Source organism: Austrofundulus limnaeus, unplaced genomic scaffold (genome assembly GCF_001266775.1).
Source record: "Austrofundulus limnaeus strain Quisiro unplaced genomic scaffold, Austrofundulus_limnaeus-1.0 Scaffold627, whole genome shotgun sequence".
In the NCBI taxonomy this organism is placed as follows: domain Eukaryota; kingdom Metazoa; phylum Chordata; class Actinopteri; order Cyprinodontiformes; family Rivulidae; genus Austrofundulus; species Austrofundulus limnaeus.
This window is the reverse complement of record NW_013953029.1, coordinates 40,724-55,205: the sequence shown is the minus strand read 5'-3', so window position 1 is coordinate 55,205 and position 14,482 is coordinate 40,724. Positions and strand designations below refer to the sequence as shown.

General features: G+C 39.3%; 1 protein-coding gene across 11 annotated transcripts in view; it reads left to right on the top strand.

Annotated features, from left to right (window-relative positions):
* The window catches only part of tenm4 (teneurin transmembrane protein 4), a gene marked incomplete in the record, with an annotated part of 177,421 nt that overhangs the window by 137,494 nt on the left and 25,445 nt on the right, over nt 1-14,482 (top strand). For all 11 annotated transcript variants that reach the window (XM_014027265.1, XM_014027266.1, XM_014027267.1 and 8 more), the window contains 3 exon segments: nt 4,775-5,652; nt 11,022-11,194; nt 14,057-14,292. In XM_014027265.1, coding sequence (XP_013882719.1) covers nt 4,775-5,652; nt 11,022-11,194; nt 14,057-14,292 — 1,287 coding nt within the window.

Sequence of the window (14,482 nt, the reverse complement as noted above, 5' to 3'; positions counted from 1 at the left end):
CAAAAAGCCTGTGTTTTTAGGGTTATTAACAAAGTTTGTGTACTCAGACCAGGAATATTTGGGGTCACAAGTTTTTGCCATGGATATTTTGTGTGTCAGAAGATAAAAAGTTTGGGAACCACTGCTCTAGATTATTTAGTCATATACATTTTCATAGTCTTTAGATTTAGTGTTCGTTTAATTTTTAGATTAGATTAGATAGCTGTAGTATATACGATTTTCTGTCACGTTTAGGACAAACAATAAAATCTACCTACCTACCCATTTTAAACTTCAACAGAGGCAAGTAATCTCTTCTCAATAGCGGAATCAAGACCCCTGTACGAAGCAAAGCGAAGAACAAGGGGCTGGTTTTCACCAGGCTACTTCTGAGTGTATTCCTGGTTTGGAAACTACCGTTGTCTGTTGCTTCAGTTTATCTCTTCAGCTTTTTCTGGCTACTTCTGAGTGGTGTTGATGTGTTTCACAGCTGTTTGATATTTAAACTTCTGGGTTGTCTCATGAATGAATCTTATCCTCTTTAAGATCACCTGCTGATTCAGTGCAACATCCACTTTAAAAACTCTGCTCTGTCACTTTATATCGGTTATATATGTCTGTTTGCTCTTTTTTTAAAGAGAAAACCAGCAGTAGTTCAAAGGAAGCGAGGCAAGCTGCTCTCTGAAGCACAACAGGACACCTGGCATTCGTATATCGACCATTCCGTTGTTATAAACATGCAGGAACTCTTCGTTATTTCACACAAGACACACGCTGACAACGATTATCGCTCCTTCCTGCTGTTTACTAATATATTTCCTTACAATGACAGAAAACGGAGTAAAGTCGCACAGTTTAGGTGTAATTTACTGCTTGAAAATTGATCCCAGTATGGAGTCCAGGAAAAATATTAAATTGTAAGTTATTTTTGATGCTGGTGACGCAAGCAGTTGATAGTGAGGGGCTTTGTGTCGGCAGCTGCTCTGTGAAGTTTTGAGTCAGCTGCAGGAGACAAATCCGGCACTGCAGGCAAAAATTCATTAACTATTGCAAATGAGTTTCTAATTAGAAACAAAATTTTAGTATTGATTAATCTATTTTGATATCAATAGGATACCTCCACCCCTTACGAACTTCTGTTTGTCTGCTCAGAGGCAGTAAGTTTTAGTTTTAGATGAACTTAGTGAAACTTTATTAAAGCTTTAATGTTCACAAACTAACTGACAGATTATTTAGACATTTTTTGTATTTGCTAAGATTGTTTTGCTGTGGTGGCCATCTTGATTCTGTTTATCTCAAGAAGATGATGGAGATGTCAAACTAATGTTTGTTCAGTAACTTGGATATTTTTTTGATGGCTGAGACAAACTCTTACAGACACTCACATCAGACAGCAAAGTCGTTATCACTCCGTCTTCACTAGCCTGCAGCATCATTTACAGCCGTCTCATTCAGCTCAGTACTTCCCTCTTCCCAGTAGGGCAGGGCTATTCAACTAAACTGCTCCGGGGGCCACAGTTACTGCAGGTCAACAGCTGAGGGGCCGAACATCCAGCGATTAAAGTAATTCTGTAAATAAACCAAGAATTACAAAGATCTGTTACKTTTGAAATAGTTTATTTTGCTGRATTTAATCATGAATACAACATACAGAACCCTATAAAAGTAGTGATAATTAAACAATATCAAAAACATAAAGAACACATTATGCCTCCTGTTTGACACAAATATTTTGACAATTTTACTTTTACTTTCATAGTTTTATCTTCAACTGCTTGTAATTCTAACTGTCTTGAGTGTGCATAGAAATTATTTTTACCAGCTTCTAGCCAAGATTTTTGATGTTTCTGTCGATACCAAACATGACTATGTCTAACTAAAAGAACTTAAAGTAATTAAAGTAGAAAACAAAGGGTTTGGGCTTAAAAGATGAATGAACCAATTGGCCGCCATTTGGATAGCCCTCCAGTAGGGGATGATTGTTTACAGTGCATGCAACTTCCGTTTAGCGTCTGAGCTTAGCTTCCTTCACGGTGGAGCTGGTGCATGGAAGTCACGGGCAAACGTTGGCGATTGGGTAAATCAGATATAATCTTTTTAAACGTCAACATAGGCCACGCCTCCAACAGGCAATTGTTTCTAAATAGCCAAAAGTCCAGACCCTCTGTACAAAATGAAGTGCAAGAGGCTGGTTTTTACCAGGCTAGGCCACAAAATGTTCTATTATTCTTATACTTCTTATGAAGCAGCCAGTCTGACTGCAAAAATTACAGATGCAAAAGAAATACATACAGGAGCCTAGGCTCAGTTAAATTCTGTGCTGCAGATTTTTTAATCCTCTTAATCCTGACAGCAGAAGAGAACGTCAGATCTTTTTCTTTTCTGAGTCAGTGTCTCTCTATAATGTTTTCATAAAGATCTAGAAATTCAGAAACTCCACAGCAAACCCAAGTATACCTGGTCATTTATAGATATAAATTATAGTCTGGTTTATCACAAAATAGTTTTAATAGACAATAAACAGTGCAGGCTGGGGACCAATCTGATTTTTTATGTAAGCTTTCAAGCCGAACCAGCAAAAAGAACCTGAGGTGTCTCAGATGAAACCAGAGTGAGGAGGTTTTGCTTTTGTTGTTGTTTTGTTTTTTTCTGTTTTATAAAAATGTAAGTATTCAGTGAAAAAAGCAAAGCTTCCAGCTGCCCATTTTCAGCACCCGTGGGGAGGCCTCCATGCCCATCATGACCCCTGCTTGCTGCTCCCCTACCTTCCCACACACAAGCGCCTATGGATGCTCACCATCCCAGTTGTGCAGCCTCGAGGATGCAGGCAGGCTGACTGCAGCTCCACAATGATGACAAATCACACAAGCATTGCCAGAGACACTCAGACAGTAAAAAGCATCCATTAAAAATTCATCCAGAGCACATAGCCTCCTACTTCAAACACTCCCCAACCCCTCACTTAGAAATAGTTTCTCTGGAGAAGGCTCATGACAGCGGTCATTACTTTTGCTGTACCACACCTGATATAAGCAAGAAGCTGTGTCAGATTTATCTCCTCTCTGTAAGGTTATTGTTATCGCTCTGTGCTGATCAAATAGCTGCGAAACTCACTTATAATTCAATGCACTGTCTGTGATCTTGTTGGAGTTTTGCTTTTTTCGTCGTTGTTGTTGTTGCCATCCGGAAATGGTTTGAGCTCATTTGGAGAATGCTGATTTGTTTACACAATGCACTTAAGTCTTTATTGTTTTCCTTTATTGTTTTTTTTTTCAATCTGCATCATTTATGATTCCATTCCTGAATTTTCTATTTGCGCTCCCTGCTGAGTTCAAACTGAAGTTGAGGGGGACCCACGTCTTAAAATCAGATCAGCTGAACATATTTCAGGGCTGTTACCAGCTTCAGAAAACTTTTTAAGGTTCTGACTGTGACTTTCAATTCAGATTTGAGAGAGGAACTTCAAATAGGAACCCATTACTCTCCTTCAAACTGACATCATGCAGGTATGAGCAAAGAGAGAAGAGATTGCTAAAAAAAAAAAAGGGTCATTATGGTGCGAATGCAACTGCAGATGTGTTTTTAAACTTGTTTGTGTTGTTTTGGTCATAATCCGTGATAGTCTCATCTGACGAGTGTGTTCTGAGGGGGGTTTATGTCGGCGGCAGCCCTATCTGGGAGGCCCTACTGACAGCTGCCCCGCTGTATAAAGTGGAGGGTATGATCGGGTTACAGCTTGTGGGACAGCAGCTCAGAAAATATTCCCTCATCAGTCAAAGTGGCGTGAAAACCTCCTTACAGGCAGCTCCCCTGAGCCACTCCACACTCCAGCTTATGAAATATTTAACCACCAGTGTTGACAAGAAATAGGTTTTAAGAAATTGAAAGTCTCCCCTTCATTACCCAAGTAAATGCGTTTTCTGCTCACTGAAAGCTGACATGTATCCTACTGCCAGTCACCTGTTTGTTGAGTGTGGCCAAAAGATGGATCCTATTATGTAAACCTCCTCCGTTTTTGTGGGGGATGATAGAAGGTTTATGGGATATGAACAGTGTGTGATGCTTGATGTTTTTTTCTATCCACTTGAAACAAATTCCCTCACTATTTTAAAAGGGTAATTCTGCTAACATTCACTTAGAAATTGAGAAATGAAATATTTGCAGATGAAAGATTTGTAAAGGTTGTTATTTGGCTGATTCTAAAAGCTACCAGCTTTTAGTAACAAACGTCACATGGACTTGGGTGCATTGTTCTGTGTCCTTGCAGAGAAGCATACAGTAAATCAAAGTTTGCTTTTATTGTTTTGTTTGTACATTTTTATTAAAGAACAAACATGTGCAATTGGTGGAGTATTTTTTTCTTGATCACTTTTTGCTGTGACCAGATTTCAATCATTGATTTTTGTTGGAGCTCCAAGTTATCCATTGAAATATGACACTTCATAGTATGTTCTAGGAGATCCCTTGGGGATAATAAGCGAGAAGGACACCAGTAAATGGGATTGATCCAATCATTCCAATTTGTTAAAAGCCTGATACATTGTCAGCAGAACAATAAGTTGTAATTTAGACAGCCGGACAGTATGGTCGTTTGTTTGCCTGAGTGCCCTAGTCTCTTTTCAAGGACTCAGGCAATCTCAGTACAAGATTAATAAGCAAAACCAAAAAAAGGAAACCTTGGAAATGTTAAAGATGCTGTGGCTTCCATCCATCTTCCTAACCAACCAACCAACCAACCAACCAATTACCACCCTTTTATAATCTAATAATATAATTTGTTTCTGTTTCCTTCTAGGTACGTCTAGAGTGGCCCACGGACCTGGCAGTGAGTCCAATGGACAATTCGTTGTTTGTCCTGGACAACAATGTTGTGCTCCAGATCTCAGAGAACCATCAAGTCCGCATTGTGGCGGGCCGTCCCATGCACTGCCAAGTGCCTGGCATCGACCATTTTCTCATGAGTAAAGTGGCCATCCACGCGACCCTGGAGTCGGCCAACGCCCTGGCTGTTTCCCACAGTGGAGTTTTGTACATCGCCGAGTCCGATGAAAAGAAGATCAACAGAGTGCGGCAGGTGTCAACCAACGGGGAGATTTCCCTGGTTGCGGGGGCACCGAGCGGGTGTGACTGCAAGAATGACGCCAACTGTGATTGCTACTCTGGTGATGGCGGCTATGCCAAGGACGCCAAGCTGAATGGTCCTTCGTCCCTCGCAGTGTGTCCCGATGGAGATCTTTACATAGCAGATCTTGGGAACATTCGCATCCGATATGTGCGGAAAAACAAACCTTTTCTCAATCCCCTCAGCATGTATGAGGTATCCTCTCCCATCAATGACGAACTCTATCTGTTCGATTCCAATGGCAGTCACATTTTCACGCAGAGTCTGACCACAGGAGACCACCTCTACAATCTGACGTACTCCGGAGCAGGGGATTTGAGCAGTATCACGGATAAAAACAAAAACACAGTGCTCATTCGGCGAGACACCACTGGAATGCCTCTGTGGCTGATGGTCCCAGATGGACAGACCTTTTGGTTCACCATTGGTACCAACAATGCCCTTAAAACTGTTGCTGCCCAGGGTCAAGAACTTGCTGTAATGACCTACCATGGAAGCTCAGGACTTCTTGCTTCTAAGACAAATGAAAATGGATGGACAACTTTCTTTGAGTAAGTATTAAGACAAGTTTGCAAAATAAATATTTTTAATCAATACACCCAAATGAAGGAGTAAGGGGTCTCTGCAGTAGGTTTTGTCCTGTGGGTGTAGACATCCCTGCTCTTGATTGACAGAGGTCTTGATGTGGGCGGAGACGGCCCTACTTGTGATTGACGGAGGTTACGATGTGGTCGGAGATGGCCCAAGACATGATTGGTCGCACTGACGGTGGGGTTTGAGGTTGGAGGCAGTGGGGAGTAAGCTTGATCGAGTCAGGCAGGAAGCAACATGTTTTTTAAGATTAATTTTAGTCATAACTTGAGAAAGGAAAATGCTAGCTGCACGAAATGCTTTTCACATGTATGAATGTCATACATGTGAAAAGATGTGTAACAATATGGCTTGGTTAAAACATCCCTAACCAGCCTGTAAAAAGATAGCTAAAAATCAATATTTTTTACAGGCTAATTAGGGGTGTTTTAACCAAGCCATATTGTTACACATCCTTTCACATGTACGACGTTCAAATTTCGTGCAGCTAGCATTTTCCTTTCTCAAGTTATGACTAAAATTAATCTAAAAAAAACCCACTTCCTGCTCGACTCGACCAAGCTACTCCCCACTGCCTCCAGCCTCAAACCCCACCGTCAATCTGACCAGTCATGTCTTGGGCCATCTCCGCCCACATAAAGACCTCCGCCAATCACGAGTTGGGCTGCCTCCACCCACAGGACAACACGTTCTGCAGAGACCCCTACTTGAAATGAAGGGTTTCCAAAAGTTGTTTTGCTCTTGCTTTATGATTTCAATTTCATTCTTGAACCAGTGTGTTTGAAGCCTGAACCACAGATATTTTGTGGCTCAGAAGCTGAAAAATTAGAGAATCTTGATTCTAAAGTAAAAGTTTGTTGTGCCACATATTGCTGAGATGATGTAACGAGTTATTGTTCAGAGTAGGAGGTCTGGCGTATGAGTTGCGGTTTTCTGGCTGAATGACAAGTCACTCAAAATACAAGACCTGTGGAAGTATCTGTGTAATCCTATTTGCTGCTATCATACCAAATAGGATTACTGGGTGATATATTACTCATCTGCACCCTTGCTTTCAGTGACAGGCTGCAGACCCTCAATTGTCTGGAGTTGTTGGATGCAAAAAGAAGATATATCTACTGGCAAGATTTTTTTTACCCGTAGGGCTGCGTAGGCCCATTAATACAAGCATAATAGAATAGCCAGAGGTAGTAATTGACTGAGGCGAACCACGCATTGAGAGGGAACAATTGAAAGCACTCCCACACTCTTCAACATATGAGTGTTGGATTTCATGCTCATGTGACTTGTGCGGAGCAGTCTGTCCCTTATTCTAATTCAGTGTAGCAGGGGCGACTGTGCTAACTGGATGTCATTTCAAAAGGGGTGATTAAGCAGATCTGCTGGTGAAACATCTGTTACACCTCACTGCAAGAATACAACTCTGACATGTCATCAGATGCTTTGTGTAATACGCAACACACATTCATATTTATTTGGTTTGTTTGTAATCTGCAACGCCTCTAATGAAAGTAGGGAGCAGTAACACAGCCATAAATAGGAATTCTGAATTACCTCTGGCCACAAAGTGATCACTGAGTGGAATTGTTGAATACTTTGACTATCTGTGAAGTAGCTACTGTTATTACTAGGTTTGAACATGCTGTTCCTCATTATGTCAAGAAAACAACATCATGTATCATCAATTACACAAAGTACTTCCCTAAAAATTAAGTGGAGACCGTGGATAGTCAGGTTTTCTGACAAGGCAATATCTGTGCCTGTTGAACATGTTGAGAGACTTCAAAATAAAATTTTAAAGTAATACATGCTTTGGAATACAAATATGATTTCAGTTTGAATGATTATTTGGTTTTTACTTTAGTCACTGTAATGAAAACCAGTTTGATAGTTTGCATAAATAAAAAATAAAGACTAAAGCATTTTGCTCATCAAAACCTTGATTTTTTATGTTTGTAACTGATAAAATAATAAAATATAATAAAACAATCAAATAGAAGTGCACAGTAATAATTTTGCCACCATATAATTTCACTGTTGAGTGACATTTAGAAAATTTGCCCTCAATTCCACAATCATTGAGTAAAATCTAATTTGTATCCATATATTACATATAAATTAAATTACATAAACTTAAAAAATAATAAGTTGTCAAAAGATCTGATGAAATATACAGTGTGGCAATGAATGACATTGATTTGTTTCTTAAACATATAAGATCTTCAAAGTAAAGAAGTTTTTTTCTCCTATTATTATGCGCTGAAATTAATTTTTTAAAAAAGAGATAGATTTAGTCAGTTTCCTTTTTTTTCTTTCAAGTTAAGCAATGACTTTGTTGTTGTTACCTACAGGCAAATCAGTTTATCCATGTTTCATTTAAACAAATAGCTTTTTTTCCTGTCTCTTGAATAATTAGCGATGAAGGTCAGCCCACCACCTGAGGGTCAAAAGCATAATTTGCTGCCATCAAAACCGTTATTTATCTCAGTCCAACAAAGTGCACGGCTAAACATTTACCCATAATAATTAATACGTACTTATATGCCTTGGTCTGCAGATCAAACATAACCTCAGTGAGCGCAGAGATGACACCAAGGATTGACTAAGAGAGAACAAAAGACATTGTCTGCTGAATTGTCTTTTTTTTTGTAACCCTTTGAAACCTCATTTGCACTGGGATTTACTGTAAATACACCGGCTCCTTTATATTTTTCTTCTTAGATTAAGTGCTTAAGGGTTGTCGTAAATTTATTAAACCTTCCTAAAGTAATTTTTCTCTCCTGCCCAACTGATAAGGTGATGATATCTTAAAGGGATCCACGATTAGTTGTAACATTAGACTTTATTTGATAAACATATTTTAAATGTAAAATAAAGACTGTAAAAATACAGTAGGATGTTTAGTTTTGTGGAGGTCCACAGAGCAGAAGAACCTCAGCTTAGCCTGTTAGCTTTCACTCTAGTGCCAACACTATTTTGCCATATACGTATGTATTAGCTCGGTGCTAGCGCAACAAACAAGCTAAACTGAGGTCCTCCATCCATATTTTCAGTTGCAGGCTGAGTCATTTTTGTGTTCCCCTCTCTGTCATGTGGATGGAGGACCTCAGTGATGAGAGGAGAATGCGTAGCGTTGAGCTAATGCATATATATGCATATATATATAAAGCTAACAGGCTAAGCTGAGGCTCTTCTTCCGTGAAGCAGCTCTGTTTTCCTCCATCCATATTTTCAGTTCCAGGCTGAGTCATTTCTACCTTCTCCTCTCTGTCAACGCTCTCTGGTTTCATTTAAAAGAGTCGATCATCAGATATTGTCCAAGATTAACCTTCAGGGTGGATATAGCTCACTAGCGGCCTCGCACCGAGGACCTATCCACGTCATCATTTACCCAGAAAGCTCTGAGTGTACATAAAATGTCCCCGTCCGTGTAATATATTTTTAAACTTATAGTTTAAAAATTTAAAAAACTAAACAGCCTACAGTATTTTTAGTCTTTATTTTACAGTTAAAATAAATGTTTATCAAATAAAGTCTAATGTTACCAGTAATTATGGACCCCTTTAATGTTCTTCACATAATATAATACAGCCGTTTTCTTTGTGTTCTCAGAGTCTGAAACAAAAAAAAAAAATGCAAAAATACGAGGCTCTTTGGTTATTTTGTGTGCTTGGGATGATCTGGAAATGAAGTGTTCGGCCCATTGTTTGGTTTTTAGCATTAAAGGTCATATAGATAGCTTGTCATACTAAGGTGATGCAATCTGAATGGACTTGTGGCCAACCATGGGGAAACCAGTTCTCCTGCTGTTCAGCACCCTGCCCCGCTATGCCCTTCTTGTCCAGAGAAAGCAAACTAATAGGCAGCTGAGCTGAAGCAGGCCAGAACCATTAGCAGCTCAGCGGCAAGGCTCAAGGAACGAACCGGCTAGCTCACAGCCCTAATTGAGACAGAAAGAGTGCAGGTCACTGATCAAGCCGGCACATGTAGTGTTGCTCTAAAATAAGCTTCCTGTCTGTTGGATTTTTTTGCGATGAAGGCAAACAGGAAGGCTGCGCTGAATAAATTAAACCGTTCAGGACGGTACAGTTGAGATAAGGCGTGTTCTCGCTGCAGACGCCTGAACGTGCGATGAACACAGAGACTCTCTTCCTGGTAAAATGTGAGCAGTATCAAAGAAATCAAATGCTTAGATATAAATTACTCTGCTATGTTGTATTTCCTGACGTGAAAGACTCGGCTAAAATACGCTCATGATTCCCAGCGCGTCGCACGGCTTAGATCAGATAACATTTATCTCTCGGAGATAATCCTTCTCCCACTCTTCCTTTTTATACTGGATATTTGAGATGGCAGCACTGAGGAAATATCTGTAAACCAGCACCCGCCATCTCGTTTATTATAAGCTTTATTATAGTGGGCAGCAATGAAAGAGGAGGACCTTCTGATGTGTATTCAGCGCGCAGATAAAAGTCTTCATTCTAAGTAATCTGCTGTTCGCTCACTCTAATTCTGGAATAGCAACAATCTAAAAAAAATTTCAAATTGCTTGACGTCAATGCTCTCTCGGAGCAAAATGAAGCAATCTGACCTCTCATGTTCTTGGATGTGATGAACTGATTTGTAGGCTACAGAGATGCAGCATCTCTGAGGATTTGCACTTGTGGGCTCCTATTTCAAAGACGATATAATGAGGTTAGGTGATGTTGCTAATCTTTTAAGCTATTAAGCAGTTTTCCAAATGTAGAGAGGTATGGGATTTCACTTGGACGTGACACTTTCCTTGGTAATAGTTCCTTTTTCATGATTATGCAGCTGTTTTTTTTTTTGATTGTCACTTGAAGATCAGCACGTATTTGTATTCATGTCCTATTCATTTCTTGCTGAAAGAGCTAGAAAAGTTCAAAACTGCTCTGCATATTGCTGCACCTACTCTCACCCTTGAATAGTAGAGTGCAGCGGCGGATAGGTCTGTCTTTTTAAAGCGTGATGATTGTGCTTCAGCGAGGTGATTAAAGGTGATGCTTCTGAATTTATTACCCGTTGGAAAATGTGATGCTTGTTTTGCCGCCTCTGTTCACACGTTCTGCAGTTTGAAATCCTGCGGAAAAAAAATAAAAGCTTCAGCTAAAAATTGCTGCGCCTATCAGTACTTACCATGCAAATGCAGGATGTCTTTGCAAGGAAAACGCATAATCACAGCAAATCTGAGATGAGAGAGCAATTTACATTTAGTTTTCTTCTAAAATTGGTGTCTAATTTTATGGCTGTTTTTACCTGCTTTGGTTCATGTCAGCTGATGTTTTTTTATGTTTTTATTTTTTTGCAGGTACGACGGTTACGGGCGTCTGACCAACATCACTTACCCCACCGGCAGAGTGAGCAGCTACCGCTCAGATTCTGACAGCTCAGTTCGAATCCAGACAGAAGGCTCTAATAAAGAGGATATCACAGTCACAACCAACCTGTCGGCTTCCGGCAATTTCTATACACTGATGCAAGGTGATGGTTTATAATAATTAGTGAAGTTTTAAAGGTTTTAGCTTAGAATAAAATGAAAATCTTGCTTTTTCTTTTTTTTCTTTGTTGCTACGACTGATCCCCAACACATGAGTGAAAACAGATTGAACCAAATCTTAGTTTAGTACGGTTATTTGGTCATTCAGTTTGGAGTTAGCACTGTCTGTTTGGTACCTCAAAGATATTTCAAGAACCACTGGACTTCTTTTTATGGGACTTTCAGACAGATTTTAATTTTATTATTTAATGAAAGCCATTTAAAGCCAGATGATCAAGACAGATCAGAACTTTGCGTCGTGATAAAAATAGAGTTGTTGACTTTTCTTTGTCTAATTTGTCAGCACTTTGGGGTTGTGTCACTATAATGAGACGGAAGCAGAATTCTTTTGTTCTGACATTTTTAAAAAATCTATACACCGTAAATAGAACCAAACCTGGTTTGTCACAACTTCCTCAATCAAAGACATTTTTCTTTCCATTTTTTTTAATAACGTATGGTGGTACGAGTCCCACTTCCCATAAAAGCAAAAAATAAATAAAAACATTGATTTTTATGTCAGAAAAATAAATCAGAAAACACAGTGCAGGTGGTCATACAAGATCCTTCAGGACATGTAGAGATAAATAAACTTGAGTAGAGAATTTAATTGGTTTGAACATTTTGTTCTGTGGTTTTGACCTGTTCAGGTTCTGATTACTCATTATTAGATTTGATCATTTTGGAACAAATACCTTCTGCTGTCCTCACATGCATCCCGGTCTGTTAACCTGGATTAAGATCAATCTTTTATTTCTTGCTGTTATTTAACAGAATTGTCTTAACTGCAAGATTTAAAAATATGAAGGACAGACTCTTAAAACAGGGTTCCTGCAGATCCATATAAAGTCTTGAAAGGCATTGAATTCATCAATCTAATAATAAGTTTTAAATCAGTCTTTCAGAGGTCTTAAAAATGTTAACACATAAGTAAAATGATTGTAATCATCTCAAATATTTAAATATTTAATAACCTTTATCTTTTGAAATAGTTTACTGGATGCTTCTTGAAGCTCTTGTTTTGTCTAAATCTCAACATTTGGGTCAAATTGTCACTAACTCTCATTTAATTTCAAGTGCCATTAAAGAGGTCTTAAAAGTCTGAAATTCAACTTGCCTTAAGTTGTAGGAACCCTGTAAAATTTGTTAGTTATGACTGCAAAATGCTGTAGATGTGTTTAAAATATAAAACACATTTTAAAAAGTTTACAGTTGGCCATAGCTGTAATTTAACCATTTATAATTCTTGTAAAGTTGAGCCGTTTTGCATTGTGCGCTCAGACTGCACTCACCTTAAAGTGCCCGTGACATCAAATTTTTGTAATAAACTTGAATGCATTTTTGGAAAGATACCACGGATAACATATTGCAAAACAAATTTCACGTTGCCGAGATGAACGGTTGTTGAGATATTTGCATGTGAAGAAACAGGAAGTGATGTCAAAGGGGAATGTCTGCATGTAAACAGGGCCTTGTTACAAAAGCTAACACAGACTTTAGAGAAGAATCTGATGTTTCTTTAGATTATTTTTAGTTGCTATCAAAGAGAGACAAAGAAGAGTCAAAGTTTTAATTATTTTGTTTTAATAAACAGAGACCAGTGAGTTTATTTTATTAATGAGTTCCCCTTTGATGTCACTTCCTGTTTCACTTTGGCTGAGCCAAATTTAAAAGAAAATAGGCCAGTTATGTGACAAAATGGGTAAAATCAAGTGTACTACGCCAATTTTCTTAAGTATAAAGATGGTTTCTTTGATTTTTTGTATTTGAAGGATATGCATGTGCACTTTAAGGTGACTATAACTCTAAGGTAGGTCCCTCCCCCCACCCCACCCCCCACAGACCTGTATGCATACATTAGTGCGAACTCTCCGACTCAGCATTATTTCTGGGTTCGTTTGGCCTCAGAGGCCTTTTGTTGGTGGTGTCTGTATCAGAGGTCATCGGTCTGCTCTTGATGTGTCGCCACAATGGAGAGAGTTATGGACCAGTCCAAGGTCAGTTTCGGGCCAATTTCTCGCGTCAGAACACACAACGCACCCATTGATGCTCCGGACCAAAGAATTATGTGCAAACCTCTATTTTTCTAAAGGTTTATTATTAATACTGTGTGTGCGCTGTGAAAAAACTGCAAAATCGCCATTAGAACGTGGCAAATTAGCACAAAAAATACCAGTATAAAGATTTAATCATTTATTTTCTGTTAAGTGAAGTCCACTAACTGGTGTCTGGGGAAAAAAGAGAAACATTAATTATCTGTTGGTCAAGTTGAACATAAATTGCTTCCTGGTCCTTTCAGTGTGCTTAGACGAAGTGGGAGCAAAGCATTCCCTGGTGGATGTATATAAGATGCTCAGTGAAAACATTACTCATCGGTCTTGAACTAGAACATAGGCTGCTGTCACCTTGGGATACTAATAGACAGGTTCAGATTTATACCCTGTGATTCTGTGTGTGTGCACACCCTGCCTTCTCTGTGGCCACTGGCAAGCTAGCAGGGTTGATAGTTTTCATCTCTCAGTATCCTCCAGGCTGCCGCAACAGCTGTAAAATTTTACTTTACTAGTGCTGTGAAACCTTGCACTATTGATCTTTGTTGTCACAGACTCAACATTACCGCAGCGGTTCAGTTAAATACTGCCGCTAAAGGCTTTCTTTGTGCTGTGCAGCCATTTTAGATCATTATATTTGTGTCTTGCTGAGAGGAATATTAGATTTAGTTCTCTTACATCAGCTCCAAGAAGCTCTGACTGTTTCAAACCCTAATCACGGCCATTTTTCCTTTTATGTCTTCTGTATATCTTCAGATCAAGTCCGGAACAGCTACTTTATTGGTTTGGATGGGTCGTTGCGGCTAGTTTTGGCCAATGGGATGGAGGTGTCCCTGTACACCGAGCCCCACCTGATGGCCGGCACAGTCAACCCGACAGTCAGCAGGAGGAACATAACACTGGCCATCGACAACGGCCTCAACCTGGTGGAGTGGAGACAGAGGAAGGAGCAGGCTCGTGGCCAGGTCACAGTGTATGGGCGCAGACTGCGGGTATGGATCCTGTTTTGTTGATACTGATGTGTGAATGTGAGGCTACCAGCCTGTTTCATCTTTTCATACATGAATGGATAACTTTCACATTTGTTCCAATGCTCCATATAGAAATATGCCTGAATAGAATAGAATAGAATAGAATAGAATAGAATAGAATAGAATAGAATAGAATAGAATAGAATAGAAT